The sequence below is a fragment of the Chroicocephalus ridibundus genome, chromosome Z, assembly GCF_963924245.1.
Source record: "Chroicocephalus ridibundus chromosome Z, bChrRid1.1, whole genome shotgun sequence".
In the NCBI taxonomy this organism is placed as follows: domain Eukaryota; kingdom Metazoa; phylum Chordata; class Aves; order Charadriiformes; family Laridae; genus Chroicocephalus; species Chroicocephalus ridibundus.
In genome coordinates, this window is record NC_086316.1 from 48,956,917 (window position 1) to 48,982,371 (window position 25,455).

At 38.9% G+C, this 25,455-nt stretch overlaps 1 protein-coding gene across 3 annotated transcripts in view; it reads left to right on the forward strand.

Annotated features, from left to right (window-relative positions):
- The window catches only part of PTAR1 (protein prenyltransferase alpha subunit repeat containing 1), a 48,498-nt gene extending 29,253 nt beyond the window's left edge, over positions 1–19,245 (forward strand). Inside the window, exons 6-10 of one of the 3 annotated variants that reach the window (XR_010069049.1) lie at positions 234–550; positions 1,132–1,455; positions 11,154–11,290; positions 12,184–12,318; positions 18,937–19,245. Coding sequence is in view for 1 of the 3 variants with exons in the window: in XM_063319966.1 (XP_063176036.1) it covers positions 234–550; positions 1,132–1,455; positions 11,154–11,208 (696 nt within the window). In the remaining 2 variants the exon portion in view is untranslated. Of the gene's footprint in view, positions 1–233; positions 551–1,131; positions 1,456–11,153; positions 11,694–12,183; positions 12,319–18,936 lie in introns of those variants that run through there. The other 2 variants (XR_010069050.1, XM_063319966.1) reach the window with 2 other exon arrangements.
- The last annotated feature ends 6,210 nt before the right edge of the window (positions 19,246–25,455 follow it).

Sequence of the window (25,455 nt, forward strand, 5' to 3'; positions counted from 1 at the left end):
CTACCTTTTCAGAGTTTGGAACAAGTATAATGTCTCTTGTGCAGGAATGTCAAGATACTTGTCAGCATACAGTGGAAAAGGTTCAGTGATTATTTCATTTTTCTGTGTGTGTGTTCTTAAACTGTTACCACAGTGTCTGAAATCCCTAGAGGAGATGTTACTTTAATACAGATACAGTGGTGGTAAATTCCTTCTTTATATTGATTGATAACTGTTGCTGCTCTTTGTTTCAGGTTCTCCTCGATGAACTTTCATCCACTAAATATTGGGTATCCATGCATGTCTCAGACCATAGTGGATTTCACTACCGCCAGTTCTTACTCAAGTCCTTGATAGGCAGAACAGTGACTGACAACAATGTACTGGTACAAAATCAATTGGGAAATGAGCAAAACCCTAGCCTTCAAAAGGAGGAGGAGAGTGCAGGGGCAGAAGCTGCCTGTGCAGAGGAGCAGAGTGTGGATCTCCCCCGCCATTTAGAGGAAGAGTTGGAGCTCTGCACTGAACTGATTGATACTTACCCAGGGCATGAAACCTTGTGGTGTCATAGGTAAGAGGACTTGGTCAAAAGAGTGTCCTTCTGATGTGTGTATTGTTATTTGCCTGGTGTTTCCAGACAGATTGTTGTTCTGCTTTTCAAAGGTATCACTCAATAAAAGATTTCTAAGCTACCATGTCTTAAGCCTTTGGAAAGTGTTCCAGAGCATAATCAGAGCTATTGAATGGAAAATTTGATTGGGTTTAAGTATCTTGTTGATGTAGGCTTCACTTGTCCTTACAGTTTATGCAAGAGACACAAGATACTGTTGGTCAGCCTCCTCACACGTAAAATGTTTAAAGGGCAAAAGTTGAGCAAAAGATAGGCAAAAGATGGATCAGCTGCAGAAAACCTCTGCTTTGTTAGCTGGATGTATGTGCCTGACTAGGGAACAGCAGATTTGCCAAAGTGACACTGAGCCCTTGTTTGTAGTGTGAGAGCAGTAACGGCAGATTTTGTGTCTGTCTGTGGGGGAATCTGGTAGGACAGCAAATGAACTGAAGCAGTTTAGTAGCAACAGCAGACTATTTTCAGTGCATGACTTTTTTTGTTTTCCCCTTTTCTTTTTTTTCTTCCTTCCTTTTCCTCTGAAGAAGGCGTGTGTTCTACCTTCAGCACCACCTGAGCAACAAAATTCCTCTTCTGAGCGCAGTGGTATCATCTGTGGACAGCAGTGACGAAACTCTGAATAATTCCCACCACAGTTCTGCGACAAGTCACATGGCACAAGCTATGGATGTTGATGGTTTGAATGAATCCAGCAGCAAACAAGGTTATACTCAAGAAACAAAACGCCTGAAGCGTGCCCCTATGCAGGACTCTCTTGGTCCAGAAATGGAATACCAGTTCATTGATAAAGTATTATCAACTTGCAGGGATGCAGACCAAGCCAGGTTTGCTACTGCTTATAGGAAATGGTTAGTTACTTTTTTAGGTCAGTGATGGAAGAGTTTAAAGCCTTCAGGGTTCTTCTTTTAGTGCAATATTCTGTTTTCAGACACAAATGCATGTCTTGGTTGCAAGTGTTAACTAACCATGTGTTTCTCACTCTTTCAATGGTCAGTCCTAAAGTTCATATTCAGAGTAGAAGTCTGTCACTTTATTTATTCAAGAACTGGCATACCTTTTTATTAAGCAAATCCAGTTTGTTCTTTTATCTTTTTAAGAAATCACCCTTTGTCAGCTTCCTACCATGTCATTTTCTTACTTTTTAACTTCTGCATTAAGGTGGACTCTGAAACATTTGGCTTTAAAAAAAAAAAAAAAAAAAGAAGTCTGAAAAGCTTTTGAAACAGAGTGTCTGGAAAAAGAATAGGAGGATCTGTCAGTATCAGCTAAACCTGTTTCCAGGTTGTTCCTCTTTGCTATAGTGGCATCTTGCTAATACTGTACTGGATTCAGACTACATTCGGTGAGTGCTATTACTTTTGTATTAGCAGCCTTTGGTAGAACACCAGACTGCAGCGTCTCTTTCTCAAGGCTCCAGTAACATTATTGGAGCTATGCCTTTTACTATTGTGACTGGCTTTTGTTTGCTTATGAGTTGTCACATGAGTTTGACAGGAAAGTCTATGAAGTTAAGATCCTGAAAAGCAGATACAGGAAAATGTGACAGAAAATAGTTCAAACACACACGTTCACATTCACAGTCAGAGCTATGTTTGGAAAGACTTTTCTTAGAACAGCCTATTTTACCTTTGTTTCCTACTTGGTATTTATTTATTTATTTTATCTCAACAATCCAGAATTAATGACACTTCATACGCGTTTCTGAAGGTATTATGTACACTACAGAATCTCAGCCTGCTAGATCACGTGTTGGTAACTTGTACTTAACCAAGACCATGTAAGTCCAATAGAGGATGGAGTAAAAAGTAATTCTGATTGATTATTGAGACTTTACAATTAAAAAACCCCAACAACAACAAAAAACCCAAAGCAACAAACAGCAGGAGGGAGCTGTCTCTTCACTTTTGTGCTTTTGCAGAGCTTCAGTCTGGGTTTTTTTCTTTTGACTCTTCTGTAAGAGCACTTCTCTAACCATATATTTCTGTTTACATAACTGTAAATTTTAAGGGAATTTGAAACACATTTCTGTTCCAGTGAAATTAAACATAAATAGTTTATTTTGTCATTTCCTTAGAACTTGTCTATATAAGGGATTTTTTACACTAATGGAGTTGTGCTGGTCCAAAGACCCAGAGGAGAAACATTGTACAACTCTAGAAGTTCGTACAATTGCAACATTGCCTCTGTTCCAAATGGACTATTCACTGAGGGGATTAGATTTTCAAGCTAGAGTCTTCGCCAAAATTGCTGTATATTTCTCCTGCCCAAAGTGCCTCCTGACTGTGATAAGTTGCAAGCTGCTGTTTCTGTTGGGCAGAGAGCAACAATGAGGGAGAAAAAAAACAGGTAGCCTGCTCAAAAGGTATCAGTTGGAAAGAAAAAAAGCACACAAAATATGTGGAATTCCAGGAGTTCTAAATAATTTGATGGATGGGGATTACTTTTGCATTTCAAAATGAAAGTAGACCACCTCTGGTCTCAGAGGGTGTGTTCATAACTCATTTCAGGCACAGAGTAGCTAAGAGAGATATTTCTAAATGTACACTCCTCTGTTCACAGTACCTGGATAAGACTGACCTAGGCTTGAGCATCTCCATGGCAAAGCTTTGTCTCAGTGGGCATGCACACCTGCCTCAATATAGATAGGGACATAATACATGGCCATTTGTTTTGAGGTGCTCTAGGATGCTGTCTTGGTTGATGGTTTCACTTGCAGAAGAACGTAATCGATGTGTGAAGGAAGTGTGGGAATGGCTAGAGAGCATAATTTCGTCATAAGATGTTCTCTTTGACCTCTGACCTCTGACAAACCAGAGTCTGAACTTAAGAACTTGAATTGAGCAAGAACTTTTACCCGTCCCCAAGGACCTGATGTTTTTTGAGTATGAAAGATACATTAAAGCATGTGTAGTAGCCTGGGTCAGCTTGATTAACAGTATCCTATTAATGACTAGTATGAACCAGGAAAGTGTGAAGTCAGCTGGCAACGTATTAAGGATCTAGATTATTTAGACAGTTAGTAACACAGTTGTGTGTTCTGTTTACCTTGGCAAAAATTACCTGTTCATGAGAAAAATATTAGTGGCAGGAGCAGACTGGGAAGGGGGAGCTTGATGAGAAATATTTCTTGAACTGTGGAAGCGAAGAGATGATCTCTTCTTGCACTGGAATGATTGACGTTTTTAGAGGAAAAGATTTATATTGAAATCTGACTGGAAACCCATTATGTATTTCTTCCCCACTATAACCTGGAGTCTTAGTTGGCTTTCTTAGAGCTATATCGTGGAAGTACTGTGCTATTGAATTTGACAATCTTTCCATCACAAACACTTAAGATCAAACAGCTGCCCTCATAACGTGTGCAGTTCCTATTCATGTCAGCATGAGTTATGCATGCTTGTAGGAACGCAAGATTTGGTCCTATGTAACTGAACAGAGTTGCATTGTATTTTCATACTTGGAAAATGTTCCGAGAGCTCTAATCAGAGATGGTGCTGATACTTTTGTTAGTTTTACAAAACACTGATGGCTGTAGTACGACTTTTAAGTGTGGGGTTTTAAAGCCTATACCTGGTGGAAATATTCTCCTTTTTATTTTTTTTTAATCCAGTGAGAATAGTTATATTTAGAAATGTTTGCTGGCCAGGCTCTGCCACACCGAAAGCTAAACAATAAAAGTGAAATTGAAACAAGTCGTATCTTCTCCTTTGAAAGAAATGCAAACAATAAGCTGTCAAAATCAAGCTTTAACTCTTTCATGGTAACAATATAAATTACATGAAAGAAGAAAAAGTATAACTAAATTACTTGAAGCTGTCAATGTCCTGAAGCCTCTTACATGAAATGATTGAAGAGATACCTCCAACAAACTGCATTAAGCTCACAACTGTGTGATGTTCTGGAACTATGATCTTTGGAATGTACCTGTCTAATCATTCAGTATTACTGCTTGGAAAAGAAAAGTGGCTTCAGGCCATGGGTACTTCATATACCTAAAGGTTACAGAGTACAGCTACTTTAAGTAATGTGTTTTAGTCGTTTACTGTTCGAGAGTCAGAGAATTATAATGTAGTCGGTGAACATTCTTGCAGATAAAATGTCCAGCAGAAGCTGCAGAATACAAGGCTCTTGTTCTCTGAAGGTCCTTCAAAGATAAAATCAAACCTTGTACATCCCTAAACGTCTTCATATAAGGTTAAGCATCTTTACTGATTTTATCTTCTGCTGTAGTATGTGTTATTTAAATTGATGCAAATTCTTTTTGTTCACTGGATTAGTCTTTGTAGAAATTTCTTTGTACTAGAAACAAAGGGTTTTGAGGAACAAATGTAATTTGAAACTACAGAAATTGGAAGGAATCACATTTTTAAGGGGTTGAATTCTCTGCTGCTAAATACATTAACTGTTATTTCATTGGCATTTGATTTATATTGTGTTACAGTTACTGGAGCAACACATGCAGCATTAAAGATAGCTACAATAACAAACTTGTATAAAGTTATTATTGGAACATATTGCTCTGCTGCTGTGATTAATATTTGTTAATCTACTCATGCCTACATATTAGTGTTTTGTTGACTTCTTGCATATTTTTTATGCAATCAAATCCTTGTGTCGTTTGAATAGGGGATAAAGTAAGTTGTCTGTTTGATTAATTACCTTATATAGAACTTATTTTAAGACAAATAAGCAAAGTGGTAATATAGTGAGAAAGCTTAGATTCTGTCTTATAATCAAAATTTTTGGCATTTCCAGTTTTGTGTTAGTGCTGCTTAATTAGAATGTGTAGCTAGTCTTTATGGACAGGAGTGAGTTTTTTCCTAAGTGGATAATGAATTAATTTTTAAAACAGTACTGTATAATATTGATGAGCAGAAAGGAGGGGTTTTGGAAAGGCTTGTCTGCATAGCCAGGCTCAATAAGCATACTTTGTCAGAATGACATGTGATACAATTAACAAATCGTGACTACCAGAGAATAATTTGAGTGCCGAGTCTTCAGAGACTTGAAGATTGAATTTTTGGACAAGGTTGGTTGTTTAGTTTTGTTTTGCCTTCTGTGGGGGAAGAATGTTCCTTAGGGTTTTTTTTAATTTAGTAGGAAGCGAAATGTTGCACTTGCCGGGGAGCGGGGGGGGAAACCCCACAACTCCTGAGTTGTATCTTTTGGAGCAATTTTGGAAAAAGAAGCAGTGAAGTGAAATGTAGATGTGACTCTTAAATGCATGTTTGTCCTGTGCTCATTTGGTGATGAGAGGTCTTTACAATTAGATCTTACTGTTTTATTAATGTCACATATAAAGGAAAGAGGGTAACTCACCTATTCTCAAGTACACTTGCCATTCAAGTTATTTTCAAAGAAAGTTCAGTGTCTCTGTCTAAGATAATTTTCCTTCTTTTTTTACCATGTCCTTAGAGGTGTGTTTCCTTCCCAGCCTCTTCTCTGTTCTTCCAACCAGCAAAGAAGAATGTAGCAAAGCATTGGTGAGGTGGCCTCATTTTGTGTTTAGATAACCCTGACTACCTCCCAAAAGTGCTCTGATTGATATCCTTAAGTGGAGCTCATCAGGCTCAGTTTTTTCAGAACCTCATGCTAGGCCTACATCCTCTTTCAGAGGTGAAAAGCAAGAGCTTTATCTATGAAGCCATCTAGTTTCCCCAGGAGAGTTTACAAGGAGAAAAGGAAAAATAAAAATCTTGTGGTTAAAGTTGGGGAAAACTAGAATTAGCATAAACTTTCATTAGTCTTTTCCTCTGAAGAAGCAATGTATTGCTGAAAAATGGAGGAAATATGTGCTTCCAAGAAATTCTTTGTAGACAGTTTATGCTTTTGAATTATAGACCTGACACTTTCTAGTGGCTTTTTCTTAGTGTGTAATGTTACTTCTCAGGGCATAGCCTATTGTAGTGAATTAGGGTACATTTTTACAATTTATAATTATTGATTTAAAAGAAACACCATAAATGCTAAACATGTAATAACTGGCTTTTAAATTTTTTTGTCTAGCATAGTGTTTTATATCTACCCACAGGCTAATGCTGTACCTAATGATTCACACTAGACCTTACCATCTCGTCTGCATTATATTGTTGTTCTATATCTTAAATTGATGTTGCAGTCTTGCAGGAAGCTCCTGACAGTTGCTGGGTTTCTTCTTAGAGATCCCTAGCACTATTCAGTAGGATATTCGGTATCTCACGAAGACTTGTATTGTAATGATGGGGAAGCTTTTTACAGTATCTGTGTTGATGCACTATGTATCTTAGATTTATTTTTTTAAAAAACTTCTGTTAGGAGTCTGAATACTAGAACTGCAAAAGCTTTTAGTTGTTGATAGCTCACAGATGCTTATGTACAATACAATGATTCTGATGAGCAGAACTGTTAACTGAAGTCTAGTTTGTTAAGCATCTTTTCTGCACCATCTGTAACCTGCTGTTAATCCTACTGTATAGATGGAGGTGGGGAGAACCCACAGCAAGGTGCATATTTTCTTCACGGGATGCTTTCTGAAAGAACATAATTATGGTGAAACAAAGAGCTTTTCTTGGATGAGGTATTCCTGTATGTTAATTGTGAATAAAGTTATGAAATTGGTATGTCATTAATACAGTAAGATTTCCTGAATGGCTGCGTAGAATGAGTACATAATTTTTTTTAACGGAGTGTTCCCTGTTTATTTTAAAAAAATCACATGAATGATACAAGGTTCAAGAACTTGTTTTTAGAAGACAAATTATATTTATACCTACTGTGTTCATTCCCTTTTGTTCCAGTCTTTCTTTTTTGGAGTGGCTACGTTTAAAGCTGCGTAGTCATCTTGGAAAGTGAGCTTGGAAACGTCGTCTTTAATTTCATGTAATAGAAATAGTAGATGTCTTAAATGGTTTTAAGTAGCATTAAGATCCAAGGTACTGACAGCACTACAATATTTAAATGAGCCATTAAACACTAATTTTGTAACACTGTCATGTCCACCAAAGTACTATTCTATCTAGAGCAAAATGTTTATTTTATCAAGATACATGAAAAACCATTTAATTCTCATAGCTTTCATATTAGGAGGAAATACAGTTAGTTTTAAACATAATACTTTGCAATATTTTTTCTATGAAAAGTTCTCAGATACACAGTTGTGACCATTGTAAATTTTACGTAGATTTCCAATGCAGATAGATTAGATAAATTGTAAGTTTTGTAGCAGAAAGAATAAAATGATGACAGGACAGTAAGACACTGGAAAGTAATCTGATAAATGACCAGTGTTCTACAGGGTAGTGAATGTAAGGCATTAAGTTTGTTTTTCACTGGTCTTTGTCATAGGATGAATTATTCCTTTCAGAGGGGGATTGTTTTTTTTTTCTTTTTTCTTTCTTTTTTTTTCATCAGTAGAGAACTTATCTGTGAATAAATCATCTATATTTATTCTCCCACAGTAAATGTGGATGTATGCATGGGTGGATGGATGTATGGATGACGGAACTGTACTTAGTAGTGTCCTGTGAAAAACACAAAATCTCCCATGTGTGGCTTTTTTTATCTAACACTGGTGATCTGCGAAGAGGAGCTCTTCCACGGAGGACCTGTCCTAAGTCTGAATCTAGCAGGATCATTGCCAACGTCAGGGTTTTTGCGGAACGCAGCAAGATCTCTTGCTTCCCCTCTCTGGCTTAGTCTGCCTTACTTTCATGATACTTGGGCAAATGTGTGCATACACAAACCAAATTATTAGTGGTGGTGTTTATTCCAAGTGCTTGTAGGGAGTGTTTGAGACGGTGAAAGAGTTTTGTAAGGTCTTGCAGGCTGGGGGAACTGGGAAGTGCTCAGCCGGTGTCTTACCTGGGCGTTACCTTTCAGGAGTTCTCCAGGAAGGAACAGACAGGCATATATTTGGATGACGTGCTTTAGCATGACAGGAAACTGGGAAAAGTATGTCAGACGCAAACTAGGAACTGAAATTGGTATTGGAATACAAACAATAAGTAGTCTTTTTGGTACAATATTTTTCTCATGTTCTTTTTATAAAAATGAATCACATTTAAAAAAAGATTTTCAGAGTTACTCATTATTTTGAATGTCGTCTGATTTTGAATTACTGAATCTGAGAGCTCTCCTTAAAGGCCTCAGTTTTATTGGAAAATGATAGCACTTTTCCTCTCTCCTCCTAGACAATGTGATTCATTCCAAATGTTCTAAAATGAGCCCCTAAAATCACAGGGTACTACTGAAAATATTACTCATAATCTTAAATGCAAAACTTAAAAGAGCAAGGACTTGTTCTGCTCATACAGTTTTGGGGTTTTCTTCATTCGGTCTCACTAGCTGCTAGGGCAGAAGGTAGAAAGAATTCATAGAGAAGCCCTGAGTTGATAAGTACAATCTTGATTTACTTCATTTGGGGGTTCATTAAATCAGAAAGGATAGTAGAAGCAAATAATAAACTCTCTGGTGCCCTTGTACAGAAATAATTTGCGGGACCTGGTCATTAGTTTGTTTCTGATCCAAGTGCTTGATTTTGATGTCTGTTAAAATGAATGACAAAATTCCCACTGACTCCCTAGAACAGGTTGACCCAGGGAGGTGGTGGAATCTCCATCTCTGGAGACATTCAAAACCTGGCTGGACGCGTTCCTGTGCAGCCTGCTCTGGGTGACCCTGCTCTGGCAGGGGGTTGGAGTAGATCATCTCCAGAGGTCCCTTCCAACCTCCACCATTCTGTGCTTCACTGACATAGGATCAGGCCCTGCTGCAGAGGGGATATCAGCTGCTACATGGTAGCTTTGATGTTTTTAATGTGATGGATTGTAAGTGATTTCTTTGTCTTTTGCAAGTGGTCATATTTATGGCTTCAAGGAAAAAAACAGTTAGGGTAGTGTGTATTCATTAGCACTGTGGTTGAGGAGAAACTGTTAAGGTTGTGGAATATTACAGGCTTAAAAGGGCAGCTAGAAAGAAATATGGGTACTATAGGGTATCAATAGCTAAGAAAGCTGATTTTTTTTCTTTTTTTCCTTCTCTTTTTCTTTTTTTTTCCTTCTCTTTTTCTTTTTTTTCCTTCTCTTTTTCTTTTTTTTTCCTTCTCTTTTTCTTTTTTTTTCCTTCTCTTTTTCTTTTTTTTTCCTTCTCTTTTTCTTTTTTTTTCCTTCTCTTTTTCTTTTTTTTTCCTTCTCTTTTTCTTTTTTTTCCTTCTCTTTTTCTTTTTTTTCCTTCTCTTTTTCTTTTTTTTTCCTTCTCTTTTTCTTTTTTTTTTCCTTCTCTTTTTCTTTTTCTTTTGTAGTGAAAAAAGTTTCATACAATATACCTGTGTGCAAACAAGGTAACACATTAGTTTGGGAAGCATTGCATATCAATAGCATAAAGGTCAATGCCTGATACTTAGGGATGAATGGTAAACTTTTACGTGCCATGTGATAATACTGATACAATATTGAAGGGAGAAAGTCTTAATAAGTAGTGAGTGGCTTAATTTTTACTGTTCTCCAAGCATGCTATATAGATTTATGGTGCAACAATAAACTGCACGTTCGTCACCCTGTCATCTCACAAATGCTTATAACTAACTAACAGCTAATTTCCTTTTTAAAATGCATCTCTTTAGTATTGATTTGAGATGTTCTACAATTATTTGTTGTTATTTAGCACTAGATAATTTTCTCCACACCTTTAATCCATCTTCAGTGGAACCTAGCCAGGTATAGATGTTCATGGTTGTAAATCTAGTTTTGCTGTGAAGGGAAGTTGAAATTCCGCCACATAAAAAGTTCAGTTTTTGATATCTAGTTAGAAACATAGGAGGGCATCCTAGCACTGCTTTCCAGTTGTGCACACTGGGTTTTACCTTGTTTATCTCAAATATTTTGTATTGCATGTTAATTAAATTTTTACATATCCTAGTAGTACAAAATATATTAAAAAAAGAAAAAAAAAAAAGAGCACCTCTACAGTTCTAACTATTCTATGCAGATGTCTTCCAAAATTTACAGGTACAATTTTAGTGGTGGTGGTTGGTAAATAGATTTTTTCAATTATTTATCAGCAGACTTTGTTTTATATGTATTAGTGACAGAATGGACTAAGCACAGCTGTAAGTTATTGTATTTCTGTAGAAAATGGAAAATAGTGTAAAATCATTTTTGTTAAGTGTTGGCAGTTTTTAAATAAACTTTTCATCTCCTAAAAACCTCTGTTTTTTGTGACAACATATTTACCCTGGACTCCAGTTTCATTGTTTACCAACAGATACCCTTTCTAATTATTGCTCATCTCTTCTCAGTGATAAGCTTCTTTCAACAGTAACTGCATCTTCCCTTGTGAATTTAGGTGATGGCTGCAGACTTATTTTGTGGTCTTTTTAAACATAAACATATACAGTTAAGAATTTTTCAAACGCATTCGTACATCTTTTCTTCAAGCTTAGTTTATGAAAGGGTGGAGATGAACAGCAGCAATTCTGTGGAAGAAATTTCTTTCTGGCAATAGCTGTCTGTGCTGCCTGGAGTTGCAGAATTTGGACAGCTGAATGATGCTTGTGTTCCTGTAATTTCAGCATGATGTTCAGTGACGTGCTTGCCTTTTTTAAAATCTGGAATCAACTGGAATAGCTTATGCCAGCCTTTCCAGGGTCCATACAATTTCTGTGCTGTCATAATTGAAGGGAAAACATTTCACGGACCTTAAAAGCAGGTAACTGTTCAAAAATATTACACTTTTGTTTGATTCATGTTGAAGATAGGTATTATATAGAGGCATGGTACTTCGATCTCAGTTCATTGCCTTTAGAAAATAAATTTTGCTGTATAAATTTTATGGGAACTACCTGAAGAAGAATCCTCAGTTGACCCCTAATCTGAACTGGATGAAAATATGCTTGAGGTATGGTCATTGCTTTTGTTAACTTTCTAATTGTGCAAATAGGTATGCATTAACACCTGGATCCACCATTTTAGACCTGCAGTTATGCTTCTCAAATAGCATTCTGCTTTATGTATAGTTTTGTTTTAATTTATCAAAATTTGTTAATTGTTTATCAAAACTGACTTACATGTTAAGATATCTTTCATAGACTTGAGTTACTGCTGCAGTAAATTTCTTTCCAGTCCTTGTATATTGGGGCAATCAATAGCTCTCTAAAGAGCTTTCATTCCAGGCTGTTATCCAAATAATTCTGAGGTTCATACAATTTAAATAAATATTTAATAATTTATTAAGTTATTAAGTATTACTATAAAAGAATATTGAATTATTAACAGAACATGTGGTTGTGCTTGTTTTATCTCAGCAATGGCTACATTGGAATATTTTGGTGTAACTGCGCATGAAGAATCTGAACTTACTCTTCAGATAAAGTTAGGCAGTTGTGTATTTTACAGTGTATGGCTAGAATTGTAGGTCAAATAATTCTCAAGTTTACTTGGATGTTTCTTGGATTGTCTGTTTTCCTGGTATCTTGTCCATCAGATACACATGCAAAGTAATGAGCTAACAACACGTATGAAAAGAAATGAAAAATGTGATGTGTCTGCATGGTCATTCTTTTCTAGTTCCACTTTGTAATATTTATTTGTTCTCTGATATAGGGCTTCAGATCTTCCACTGGTTTCCAGTTCTAATAAATCTAAGTGTTCCCCGGCTACTAATAAGCATACGAAGACCTCTAGAACTCCTTTGCTGGATGCCAGAAGGCAGTGGTGGCATTGTCTGTTTTCTCAGAGGTAAGGAGCACCTCGCTGTTCCCCTGCAGTCCGTTTGGGGTTGCTACATCTTTGAAAAAAGGAAGGCATGGATTCACCGCTTCCTTTGTAAACGGACACTTGAAGCACCTTTTGAGAACTAGTTTTCTGCAGTATCTGATAGAGAAGTGAAAAAAGAAAGGAAGTGGAAATGTTAATAAATATCTCAGTAGAGAGGAGTTGGTGAGGCGCAGCATGGGAAAAAAAGGCATGACGGAAGCAGTTTTGTGATTTGGCTAAGCCTTACCGTTACCTACATGAGGTGTATCTGACATGCAGATGTGTTGGCAAACTAGGAAAGCAGTGTCTAAGGGCAGAAGACAGCCTTTTGAGGGAAAGCATGTTTCAACGCTATAGTGTCACTTCAGGTTAGTATGTCCGTGTATGCATGTTTAGCTGTATGGGAGATAACTTTGGTTTTAGCCAGGGAGATTTACCAGAGCTACAAACAAATCAGTGGAGCCATGAAAATTAAGTAGCCACTGATAATCTGTTGACCTTAATTTCTTTTCGTCGTTGGGGTGGCTTCACTATTGAAGGGCAATATGGCTTTTTCTGAGGAAAAGGGAAATAAGAACCTTCCTCTCCGTGCATAACTGCTGTCTTACGATGTACTGTCTGGCTGCATTCTGCAGGTGACTGGCCCCTTTTGTACTTCTTGCTGTCGACCACTGCCTTGTTCCTCCCCTTTCCCACTATTTTGTTTTGGTTTGTTTTTTTTTCCTGTTTTCAGGGAAGTTGAAAACCTTGCTTTGGTGTAGTTTATTGTATCCCATGACAGCTTTATTCTTTACTTTCTGAAGGCTTTTCAGTTTGACTGGAAATGTAAATCAAAGCGTCTTAAAAAGGAATAGAGATAGGGGTTCCTACAGCCCCAGCAAATACAGTTTAGCAGTTCTTGACTTGAATTAATAGAGAAACTAAAATATGCTTCCAGCTTCTCCATATGTGATTGCACCATATTACAGGGAAAACTGCAACTACTGCTCTAATGGAGGAATTGGGAGGAGAGTGGGTAGCAGACATGAGAAGTAGTTTCTTAGGGGCTAGAATGGAGATGAAAAGGGAACAACATAAAATATAAATAGATCAATTCCCTTTCTGTCTTACAAGACTTCGGCTTTTCTCAGTCAGCAGTAGGTCTTCAATTATAACAGCCCAAATCTTGTGTGAGAAAGAGAACATATTTGCATTAATGAAGTGGATGCCACCTGGTTAAAAATAGGTATGCAGACTTCCAGTGCTCATTGGTACACAGCAGGGCAAAGCTGGCTGCACTGAGTCATATTTAGGAACTGGAAAATGAGCTGGGAAAATGTCAGTTCTTTTCTATAACTGGTAACAGTACTAGCCACTGCATACCTAGCAGCACATGGGTGAAACTGTCACATCACCCGTGGGAGCCAGTAGGAAGTAGCGCTGCAGCAGCTGTTGATGACTCTGGACATTGAGGAGAGAGAAAGGGAAGGTACATAGGTACATATTTCCATCCCTCTCTAATTAGATGTTTCCATAAATGAAGCAGAAAGCGTATTTTCCCTTAAACCTGGAGGGCAAAGGAGGGGATGAGGAGAAGCCTACTGAATTATTTACGTCTTTTTGTCGCACTGAGTCTGAGATGGACTCACTACCCTGAAGGAGAGTAATCACACAGCATGAGAAACCCACTTTACAACTGGAGGGAGTGGGCCAATGGACCTGCTTGTCCTGATCTGTCCCTTTTGTGAAGAATAAAAGCTACATTATACTGAGTGTTTCTGGGAGTCTGACTATGTCAGTGAAGTTTGAGCCTTCCTCACATCTCCCTCTATGGTAACTAGTTTGCAAGATATCATCTGTCTTCTTTTCCCCTCACTTTGTTATTTTCTGGACCAGTGAATAGGTTTTTTGCCTTTTTTTTTTTCCTGTAGTGCCAAATATTCAATAGGAGGAATGGGGAGTATGTCCCCACTCAGGCAAAGAAGGTAACTGTGTTTGAAAATTATATGTTGTAGTTAAATGTTCTAAGCAGTATGCCGTGGCACAAAACAGGAGGGATTTGTTGTACTTGTTGCTTGCGTTTTGATAAATTGGTGGGAGAAGGACAGGATTTAATCTTTGCTTTTGTGTTTAGCACCTGGCTGCTGTGACTTGCGTTCTGAAGAGTTTTAAGTTATGTCGCATGTTGTGAAAGGGCTTGTTTAGTTACACTAAAGCAGATTATTAATGACGAAAGGTAATGGAAAGAGAGAAAGGAAACAAAGCTCTTGGGTCTTACAGGTGTTGATACTCGGAGTGCCAGCTCTTAATAGTGTTTTGGTAGTCAACATTGCCATGGCTGGCACCTCTGTCCTCAGGGAGTCTACAGTCTGTTTACTTCATATTGCAATGAGTGGGATTTTGATATTGATACTTGATAGATAGGATTTGATATTTTGACAATGGAGCTGTTAGTGCTTTAATTCCTTATTTTGTAGTTTTCTCAGTTTTCCTGTGAAATAAAGCAGTACTGCCTGTCCTTTATATATAGATTGTTAACACAGTAAAGCTAAAGGCTAACGCTGAGAAAAATAACCATTAATTTTGATCCTGCTTTGAAAAACCTGAGGCCATTTTATACAGAGCACTTAATGATAAACATCACATTTTACATAGCCCTTCTGACATTCAGCACAAAATTCCTCTTCAGTGGCAGCGCTCTGCATTGCTCAGCACACCACAGCTCCTACTAGGGACCCAAAAAACAAGGAATATTCTGTGTGCGTGTATTTAACAAAATGCAAATTGGTTAATGCTCTTTGCTTTGGCTCTTAGCCTCCATAGGTCCTCTCCATCATGCCCTCAAAGGAGATAAATTCAGTCTGTGTGGAAAATTTTTATTCCGATTTGAGTGATCTTTGTATTCCTATGTTTTTCAATAATACAAGAATATACGTGTGTGTGTATATATATATATGTTTTGTGATTTCAGTTTCTAAATTCCACAAAAACAGTAGATGGGAAGTGCTTAGATTAATAAGTAGTGGGCATAATTTTTACTAAGACTGCAATATTGTGACTGCAGCAAAGAATCTGTGGCATTTTTGTGATATACCACATACGAACCACAGTATTCAGTCATAGTATTAATACTTCTTGTATGAACATAATTGCATATAGAAAGAAATTTTAATAGGTTAACTGTTTAAACTCCTACCTACCACAGCTTGCTTCAAAAACTGCTCGTGAAATTAATTTCTGCACATGCTGTTTTCTCACCAGCCATTACTGAGGAAGGTCTCTAACACCAGAAGTGCTGATTTCAAGCACCATTTCCCTTTTCATGTCATTAGTTACATTGTAACAGTTAAAATCAGCTTGCAAATAGCGGAGCGTTGCTATGCATTAATTATCTCTGAAAATATTTTCTTCGTAGATCAATAGAAAGCAATAATACTACAAATCAGTAAAAATGGGCTTTATTTTAATAAAAGTTAATCTAAAAAAAGTGCTTCCTTCTTCATGTTTTTAACATACTTCAGTTTATTCTTATAGTGGTATATTGTAAAACCATGACAACAAAAAAAATCACGAGAGAGGTCAGAAATATCAGACTACCTTCAGCTAAAATTAAGCTAAAGTAAAACAAAGAGAGTACACGTAACCATAACGGTTACATCTTTACAGCAAGACTAACACGATTTTTTTAAAGGAACTGTGCTGTCAATACTTTAAATTTGTCTGTACTGGTTTTGAAGCACGTCTGTCTCCTCTAACTCTCCGAAGAGGGACAAAAATGTAGATCTAGGAGCTTCTCTTCCTCCTGTCTTCCTTCTTTGTAGAAAAAAAAAAAAAGGCTAATATGAACATACATTTATGTACCTATGTACATATTTTGAGCAGGGATGACACTTCCTCACCAAAGTAATCAGAGATCCCATTTCTGTAGCAACAGCTATAGGGCTGCCTTTCACCTTAACTGGGTTCATATGCTAATGCCGGAACATTTCTCAACTAGCCATCCACTGATCCCTCTCACTTACTTGTGCCGCCCACTCTTTTCACCTCTCCAAATCAGAGTCATCCTTCAACCTGACCCCCACAATCTTACTTTGTAAGAGGAAAAACTGTCAGTGGAGAGGAACTGTGCATGAAGTATGTCATCCTTCAAATCTGCTGGACTTTACATCTCGTTTGTCGCTGCCGTCTACCATTTGGTCCCCTGCTAAGTGAAGCTTTTACAAATGGAGGGTATAAAAGGATCTTTCTACAATGAACTTAACAGATGTATCTGAACTTGGTCTAAACAAGCAGGCTTCCTCCTGGGCTAATTTACTTTGACAAGGAGGATGTTCCATTTTCAGCATACAGAGTAACACACTTAACATTTAGAAGTTGATTTGTGATCACCTTAAAGATTGTGTTATAACAGACTTCAGATACATTGTAATGTAGCTCTTGTAACTTGAATGAATGCAAATATTAGCATAAGCAGAAGTCTGTGCAAACCATTGTTTTTAATTTAATCTGTTTCTTCTGTGTTCCCAGAGAACACAGAGACTATTTCAATTTTCCACAAGGCCTTATTGTCCAACTCTACTCATCGTTGAACCTCAAAAATACTCCTGACTTCTTCTATGACAGCTTCTCTTCTGTTGGGTCTGCTTTGAGTAGATAGACAATTTGTGTATTTCAATTGCTTCATATTCCAGTAAAAACTGTTGTCTTTTATATTTTTATATTTGAATCTGAATGCAGGCCCCCACCTGGAGGGTTTCCTCGTTGATTTGGAGTAAGTTAGGCTGGGTTAGGTTTTTGTTTTGTTTTTATGTATTGACTGAGTTTCAGACAAGATACTGACTGACTCCCTCAGACTTACATTACATTTCTCTGATAAGCAAGGCCCAGGTATCACAAGTTATCATCAGACTGACACTTGAAAAGCGATCACATACAATTAGCGGTCACTTTAAAATGGAAAAAAAAAATCGGTTTCACTGGCACTTCTCTTTCAAGCAGTGCAGTAAGGCCTAAGATGCAAACAGTTGCAAAGTGCTCAAGCAGCAGGTGTGAAATAATGTGATGTATTCTTTTGCATAAGATGGCTACCACTGTGATATTTATGTGCTTCAAAGAAACAGTAGAAGATCACACCTGGTATCTGTTACAAGCTTCACCTTGGAAAAAATAAGACTTGTGGCACATTCTGAAAGCCCCCACCTGCAAGTGATGAGCTGGATCCAGTAGATCGTGAGCAGGCGGGAGTTGGTGCCTCTGGGGATCCTTCACTGCGAGCACCTGCTTTCCTTCTCTCTTGGACTCCTTGGGGCTACCAGTGGAAGTGCCTCAGTGTCTCACTTGCTGAAAGTGCAAAGCTGAAATGTACTTGCTGAAATGCAAAAAGAAAGCTATCACGAAGGACACAAGTGCTAAGTCATCAATTTAAAACCTGAAATTGCAGCCAGGAGGCTATGGATTGAAAAACTGGAGCTGAGCCTAATTCTAGCCTGTTTTTGCCAAGCAGTTAGGCAGATGCCATGACTGGTTTCTATGGATAGCATGCAGTGCTAGAAGTACCTGACTCCAGAAACCAGCCCACCACTGAGGGTACCATTTGCCCTGCTCCTGCAGTGACAAAAAATCCACATCAAGAAAAAAATCCAGTCACCTGTTTAATGAATACAGTTCTGTATTCACTAAATAATTAATTCATGAATTCTAAATTCATTAATTAATTTAATGAATTCAAAATTCATTAAATAATTCATTCAATAAATACATTATCACGTATTTTCATGTTCTGTAGAGCAAAGCACTCCTACTGTGTGTGCTCCCTGCCTTTGCCCTGCCCTGTCTTTGGCGAGGGGTTTCGCCTGCCTCACCAGCAGCTGGAACAGGACTGCCAAGTCCAACTCTTCTTTCAACCTTGCAAACCACACGCCACTGCTGCCGTCTCTGAATTGGGCTTTGAATTCCTGAGACACCTCAGAAACTGTGCTGTAACGCAACGGTGAAATGGAGGTGAAGCTATTGCCAAAATCACACTGCTAGAAGAGACACAGTCCAGAACGTCCCTTTTGATTTTTTTTTCCCTGCATAGAAGAATCTGAACCAGAGGTTGGGACTGTGCAGAGTTGCTGTTAGAGAAGGTCATTTGAGTGGACTGACAGTGCCCTGTCTCCATCTTCTCCTAGGTCTTAGAGGGGGAAGAGCGAGGTTCTCCCATCCACTGTGTAGATCTCATAAACAGGTAAATTAACGTATAAAACCAGCAGTGGAGCTATTTGTTGCACTTTGGCAGTGTGCTGGCAGAGATTGCTGAGGGAAATAATTCAGGTCTGAACAGAATGGCCTGGAAAATGGGAAGTCAAAGAAATACAAGTGACATTGAAATGTCCTTGCTAATAAGCTGTCCTGGTTTGAGGCAAAACAGAATGAATTTTCTTTTCAGACATTTTACTTTTCAGTTTAAGCCTCTTCTAACTCTCTGAAATTAATGGCATGTTTTTCAGACAGTGTCCGCCTCTAGCAGATAAAGTTTGATGTTTATAGTAAATACCAAGGAATGGTATGCAGAGAGGCTACTGCTTATTGTTATAACAGCCAAGGTCAGATAACTTTGTTATTTGCCCTGTTGGACAGTTGGAAGTGGGAGAGCGTAGAGGGGTCGCACCTGCGGGGAGGAGCGGACAGGACAAGTGACCCAAAACTGACCGACAGAGTGTTCCATCCCATCTGCACCATGCTCAATATAAAAGCTGAGGGATCAAAGGGATTGGCCTCTTTCTTCGATGGCTGGCATCCAAGGAGGACTCTGTCTGTTCATCTGCCTTTGATCCCGATCCGGGCGTTCCTGAGTCCAGATCAAGAATCCGGTTCCCGTCTGCCGCTGAGGGGCAGTGCCTGCTGGGGACATGACCGTCATCCTGAGAGCTCAATATGGTTTTGTGTATGTTGTATGTATTTCATTATTTTCTTATTAATATTATTACCTTTTCTTTTTATTATTTTATTATTAAATTTTATTATTATTTTATTATTAAAATTTCATTAAAGTAGTTTCAGTCCATAAGTCTCTCTCATTCTTCTCTTCCTTCTTTGAAGGTTAAAGAGAGCATCTGTCATTCATTCAGTGGCCAGTCCAGCCCAAACCACAACATATATATTGGCGCCCAATGTGGGGCTTGACCAGGACTCTGACAGATTGCCTGAATAGTTCGAATTCCAGCTTGCTCAATTGGGAGAGTATCAGATTTTTTCTATGAGAGTCTCAAGGGGTTGGAAATTAAAACAAATAGCTCACATCATGTATTTCTTGAGCAAAATGTTATATCGTGCCGTTATAGGGCTTTGTTGAAAGTTAGTTGATGCAATGCTGCTTAGCCTGCTGAACATGTTGTATAATTTATTTACTCTTTGTGTTTGTTTGTGGTAGTTTAAATGTGCTACTTTGCTGTGGTGTTTGATGCAGAAGTATAATATGATAAATTGGAGAAGGGCTTTTTCTGCATGTCTTGGGCATCACGTAATAGATTCTGTTCTAATTACACTTTCAATTTTACCTTGGGAGAGTTTAACTCACCCTTTATTGCCCAATTGAAATCACCAGAGCTAGGGGATGGATGCTTTTTGGATTTCGGCAATGATTGTTACTTTCTTAATATCATGATTTTATTATCAATTCTCCTGAATGTGTTTCAGGGGTGGTTCTATATCAATTATCAGTGCGGGAGTAGATGTTGTAAGACACGGACTGCTGGTGCTCAAATCCCATGAGCTACTCCACCACCCGTACTGGCATGAGCTACTCTGGCCTCAACAACAAGCACCGCCGCTAATCCAGCTGCTCTGACAACAAGAACTGCTGCTACTCCAGCCCCATCAGTACCAGCACAAGACAACCTGGTGACAAGGGAGCAAAAAAAAAAGGGTCAGCTCGTTCCCCTTCCCCTTATGACAAAGACCAGATAAACCCAGATAGCACGGGACAAAATTAACAGAAAAGATATTCAGAAGGAAATGCTCGTGTCACAGGAGTTTTTGGTGAGGGCAGTGAGAAGTCATTTTCAGCAAGACCTTATTTCTTATCTCATGCCTGAAAAATGCCCCCGTACCACACAGCCACAGGCAATGCCTGTGGTTGCCACGAGGAGTCCCAAACCTCCGCTCTTGATTCCAGCAGTGGCAAACAATCGGGATGCTCCAACAGGTTCCGCTGCTCAAAACCCCGGGTTTGAAGGCAGCTGAGGAGGATTGTACAGTAAGGTAAGGTAAATCAAGTCGGTCTTCTCCAGAAGACTTCTCCAGGCTCCCTGTGCTCTCTTTCCCCCTGTCGGCACACGCTGGCTCCCGTAACCTCCAACAGATCTATCAGGGTAAAACTACAAGGGCAGCTGGCGCATTTAATTTAACCTTTCTATTCCTTCTAAGAGGTTCCTGATATGTAAATTTTGCTAGAGATTCCCTTGTGCACCTGTATGAAAAATATGAAAAATACCAGTTGGGTGTACTAAGTGCAAGATACTCCGTCTGAATTCATTGGCTTCAGTAAATATCATGTTTCTGCTCTGAGAAAAAACAGCCAAAGCAGTATGAAGACAGGTATTTTACATAGATAGATTCTTCAATCTGATTATAAAGTAAGGTGCTTTACACTCACTCCGCAAATACTTCTGACTCATACCTGGAAAATGCATTTATTTTCCATCACTGGCTTTTCATGTCATAGTTTGAATGTATATTATAATCTATACTACAAAGGAGGTTTTATCAAATTGTCTTTACACTGTTACAGCTTTTTAGAAAAAGATACATTTTTGGCTCATTCAACAGTTCTATATAAAGAAGCACTATCGGCTCTATTGCTTATCTACACTTATGTCTCAAAAAACTGTAAAAACAGTATAAAAAAGTGACTGATGCACTATGATGGGGAAGAGTGGACCAAAATTCTCTACAGTGTATAAAAAAGGGGATAGTAAATTGATAGTGACCCTCAAGTCGATTATACTCCTTCAGCATATTTTCAAACTTTCAGAATTGCCTGCTTCAATGTGTTGTTTCTGAATTCCTCAAATACTGCCATGTACCATGGTATTATCCACATGGCTGATTCCTGACTGTTTATTTGTTCCTTTTTATTATACCTCAAGCTTTCAGAATGTTTTTATATCTCTGGGATTTTATTTATTTTGCGATTAAGTCTATTGCCTAGTATTCTGGAGGGCACAGCAGTTTTACTTTATTATACCCTGAAGAGCCGTCTCCTTGCCAACTGTCTATTTAAGGCCTCTTCATAGATGAGGCTGCATTCTTTATAATTTAAATTAAATATTTAGTATATGGCTCCTCACGCAAAGTAAATGCTTCAAAGCATAACTAGTGATATACCATCCCCTCAGATCGTTACATTAGAAAAGGGACAACCTGCTTTCACAGGCTATCGGTGGACAGGCCACAATAATTGCAATACTGGTGATTTCCATTCTTGAAAACCATAGATTTCACTCCATACCCCTGATTTAGCTATTTCAGACCAAGATAATCAAGAATATAAGGTGCTTGAGTCTGGGAGATTTTTATTCCTAAAAATGCCTTCCTTCAGTTCATTGGTCTACTGTCAGAATTTGAAAACATTTCCATTCCTGAAAGCCACCTAATTCAGTACCAGCAAGCACCTCTGAAGCAGTCCACACTCTTCTAGCAACAGATAATTCGCACACCATTAGAGTCAGAGATTAATCCTTTCTGACATATGAAAGCTGTAATCCCAAGCTTTCAGACAGTAAAAAGCATTCATTTCTGTCCCACGTGGATCTTGAGCTATCTGACCTTAAAACTATGTCAAGCTTGCACTCATCTTTTCAGCCTGCAAGAGCCGTTTTGCCTTTGGCCCAAGGCTGAAAGTAGCAAAGTCAGAGACCTAAGACCATGGCAATGTCCAATTCTTTAAAATGCATACGAGCTGACTAAATTAGTAGTAAAAAGTGTCTGAGCTGCCATGGCCAAGGCTTTTATGTAGGCTAATGGGTATATAAATACAGGTGGAATGTAGACATGCTGAATCCAATTAATGTGCTTTATAGAGTGTAGGTTTTTTCGTGAAAAGAGAAACCTTCCGCATAACTTCTTGCCCTTTGAAACATCCAGGCCCAGTTAACGAGATGTCTGCATGAAACCTTGTCCAGGTTCTTTGCTGTTAGATGCTTTGCCAATACTCACACAGCAGCTTGTGCCAAATTGACCCTAATTGACAGACTGACACATGGGACAATGCAAATGCTTGTATTTACATTGAAATACTGGAGGGACACGGACGACCTATATACAATGAAAAATCATCGGTGCAGTGTAAATAGCACTATTTACATAGCAGGAGTGTCTGCATGTGCCAGAAGCTGCCTGATTTGCAGATTATTTATTATAGATTACGACAATGACTTAGAAAACTCACCCTCACAAGGTTATCATTTAATGCAGGTTGTATAGATTCATCCACAGCGCTACTTCATTTTATAAATGTTACAGACTAATCTTGGTGCTTTTGACACTAGTTTTTCTGTCAGGTTTTATTTATTACATTTAAATGTGAACTAGTCAGCTTTAAAAGGGCAGTTTACATTTGTCCAGGAGGTTGATTTCACAGAATTGTGGTTTTACAAAACTCAAAATCGTTTCTACATTTTCAGAAAGAGCTAGAACAAAAAAACATGTTGCATAAATGGAAGCTTTACCTCGAAGAACAAACAGACTGCAATTTCCAGCATTTCAATTGCAAAAATTGAAAGAAATGCCAAAGAATAAATAATGATGATCAGATTGAAAACACGTAAGAGCCTGAAGGTCAATGCTAAAGCAGGATACTGCATTATAACAGTGGTGCAGTAGCATGTCTTCAGGTTCACGGACAACTTGCGTGCTAGGAGACCTGTCATGATGCGCTGTGAAACAAACTGGGTAAAGTGGAGCTCTGGAAGAAAAACGCATTTAGGGTACAGAACTTTTCTCACGTATAATTTAGCAGTCATGGAGACTGCTATTATTAGTCTTTTGAAACTGTAAGAATATAACAGAGTAAGGCAGGTCGGGAGGGACCTCTAGAGGTCATGTGGTCAAATCTCCCTCGTAAAGCAGGGCAAATTTAGATCGTGTTCAGACCTAGCTGCTTCACTATTTTGAGAGGGAGGGCAGAAAGAAGGAATTTAATCACAAGTGAAGTCTTTTACTTAATGTAACTGCCTGAGAATCAATAGCTTTGGAAGTCGCTCACACACGCTCTATACACCCTAAATTGTGGTAACCTGGGACCGTACCAGGGCCATAATATCCACGCCATTGAAAAGACGAAGGGAACAGAGATCTCCTCCATGTTTTGTTATTTTTGCTACAAAAGATGTCTCCGGGATAGGAAAGAAGAACATAAATAAATAAAAACTATTATCAGAGGAGGAAAAAATAATGAAGCATTGCAATGCCTTAAAAACAGAGGAAAGGATTCTGGTGGCAGTTGTTTAAGCAACAAAAGTCACTCATATTTTCGTAACTTCTTCCTTCTTTTTCAACAACATTTTTTTCATTCTCTCATTTTCAAAGTCTTCATCTGCAGAGTATTGCAGCATTTTGCTTAGGATATAAAGGTACAGCTGTGCTTACAGAGTGGCTGAAGCATATCATAATAGGGGAATAGGCAACAAGAACCAGAAAGTTTCTTTCGGATACGTTTTTTGGAATGGGAAAAGCAGAATTATATTCCACACTAACACCATGTTATCATAGAAATTAATTACAAGCCTTTATACGTACCGATTACTTATGATGGTTTGCAGTAGGGTATGCCTAAACATTTTACAGATGTTTATCACATTTTCCAAAGAGGCAAATTCACAATGCTGTCAAAATATACCAATTTAGGCTGCAAATACTACAATTTTGCATTAGTTGTTAGGCACCTTGAAGTCTGCTACCCATTTTTAAATGGAATACTGATTAGATATCAAACTGGCCATAGAGAAAAAGAAGTGTGTTTCTTTTGATAGTTACATTTTGGTTATGGCTGTCCAGCCATATTGATTTAAATACCATAAAATGTGAGACACTGCCTGGAGGAGTTCAGGATGTTGTTCGTTCATATGGAATCACTGAGGCAGCAGAGCACGGGGAGCGGCAGCCCTGAGGAGCAGCTACAAGACACCGTTGCCATTACAGCCTGGGCTGTAGATCATAGAATCATAGAATGTGTTGGGTTGGAAGGGGCCTTTAAAGGTCATCTAGTCCAACCCCCTGCAGTAAGCAGGGACATCTTCAACTAGATCAGGTTGCTCAGAGCCTCATCAAGCCTGGCCTTGAATGTCTCCAGGGATGGGGCCTCCACCATCTCTCTGGGCAACCTGTTCCAGTGTCTCACCACTCTCACAGTAAAGAACTTCTTCCTAATGTCTAATCTAAACCTACCCTGCTCTAGTTTAAAGCCATTGCCCCTCGTCCTATCGCTACGTGCCCTTGCAAACAGCCCCTGCCCATCCTTCCTGTAGGCCCCCTTCAGGTACTGGAAGGCCACTATAAGGTCTCCCTGGAGCCTTCTCTTCTCCAGGCTGAACAACCCCAACTCTCTCAGCCTGTCTTCACAGGACAGGTGCTCCAGCCCTCTCATCATCTTCGTGGCCCTCCTCTGGACCTGTTCCAACAGGTCCATGTCCTTCTCGTGCTGAGGGCTCGAGCTGGACACAGTACTCCAGGTGGGGTCTCACGAGAACAAAGGAGAGGGGGAGAATTACCTCTCTGGATCTGCTGGCCACACTTCTGATGCAGCCCAGGATGTGGTTGGCCTTCTGGGCTGAGTGCACATTGTTGTCTCACGTCCAGCTTTTCATCCATGAGTACCCCCAAGTCCTTTTCCGCAGGGCTACTACCTATCACATCGTCCCCCAGCCTGTATTGATAATGAGGATTGTCCCACCCCAAGTGCAGGACCTTGCGCTTGGCCTTGTTGAACTTCATGAGGTTAATTCATGAGACAGACGCCACGTGAGGACAAATGCTCCGTCTGTCAATGCGACCGCAGGAGTCAGCAGCCCCCCTTTCAAGGAAAGGGGCCATGAAGCGACAACTTTATATCGGGGACACCGGCCTTCGGTTTCTGTGCGCTTCGGTGATGGCCGCGGC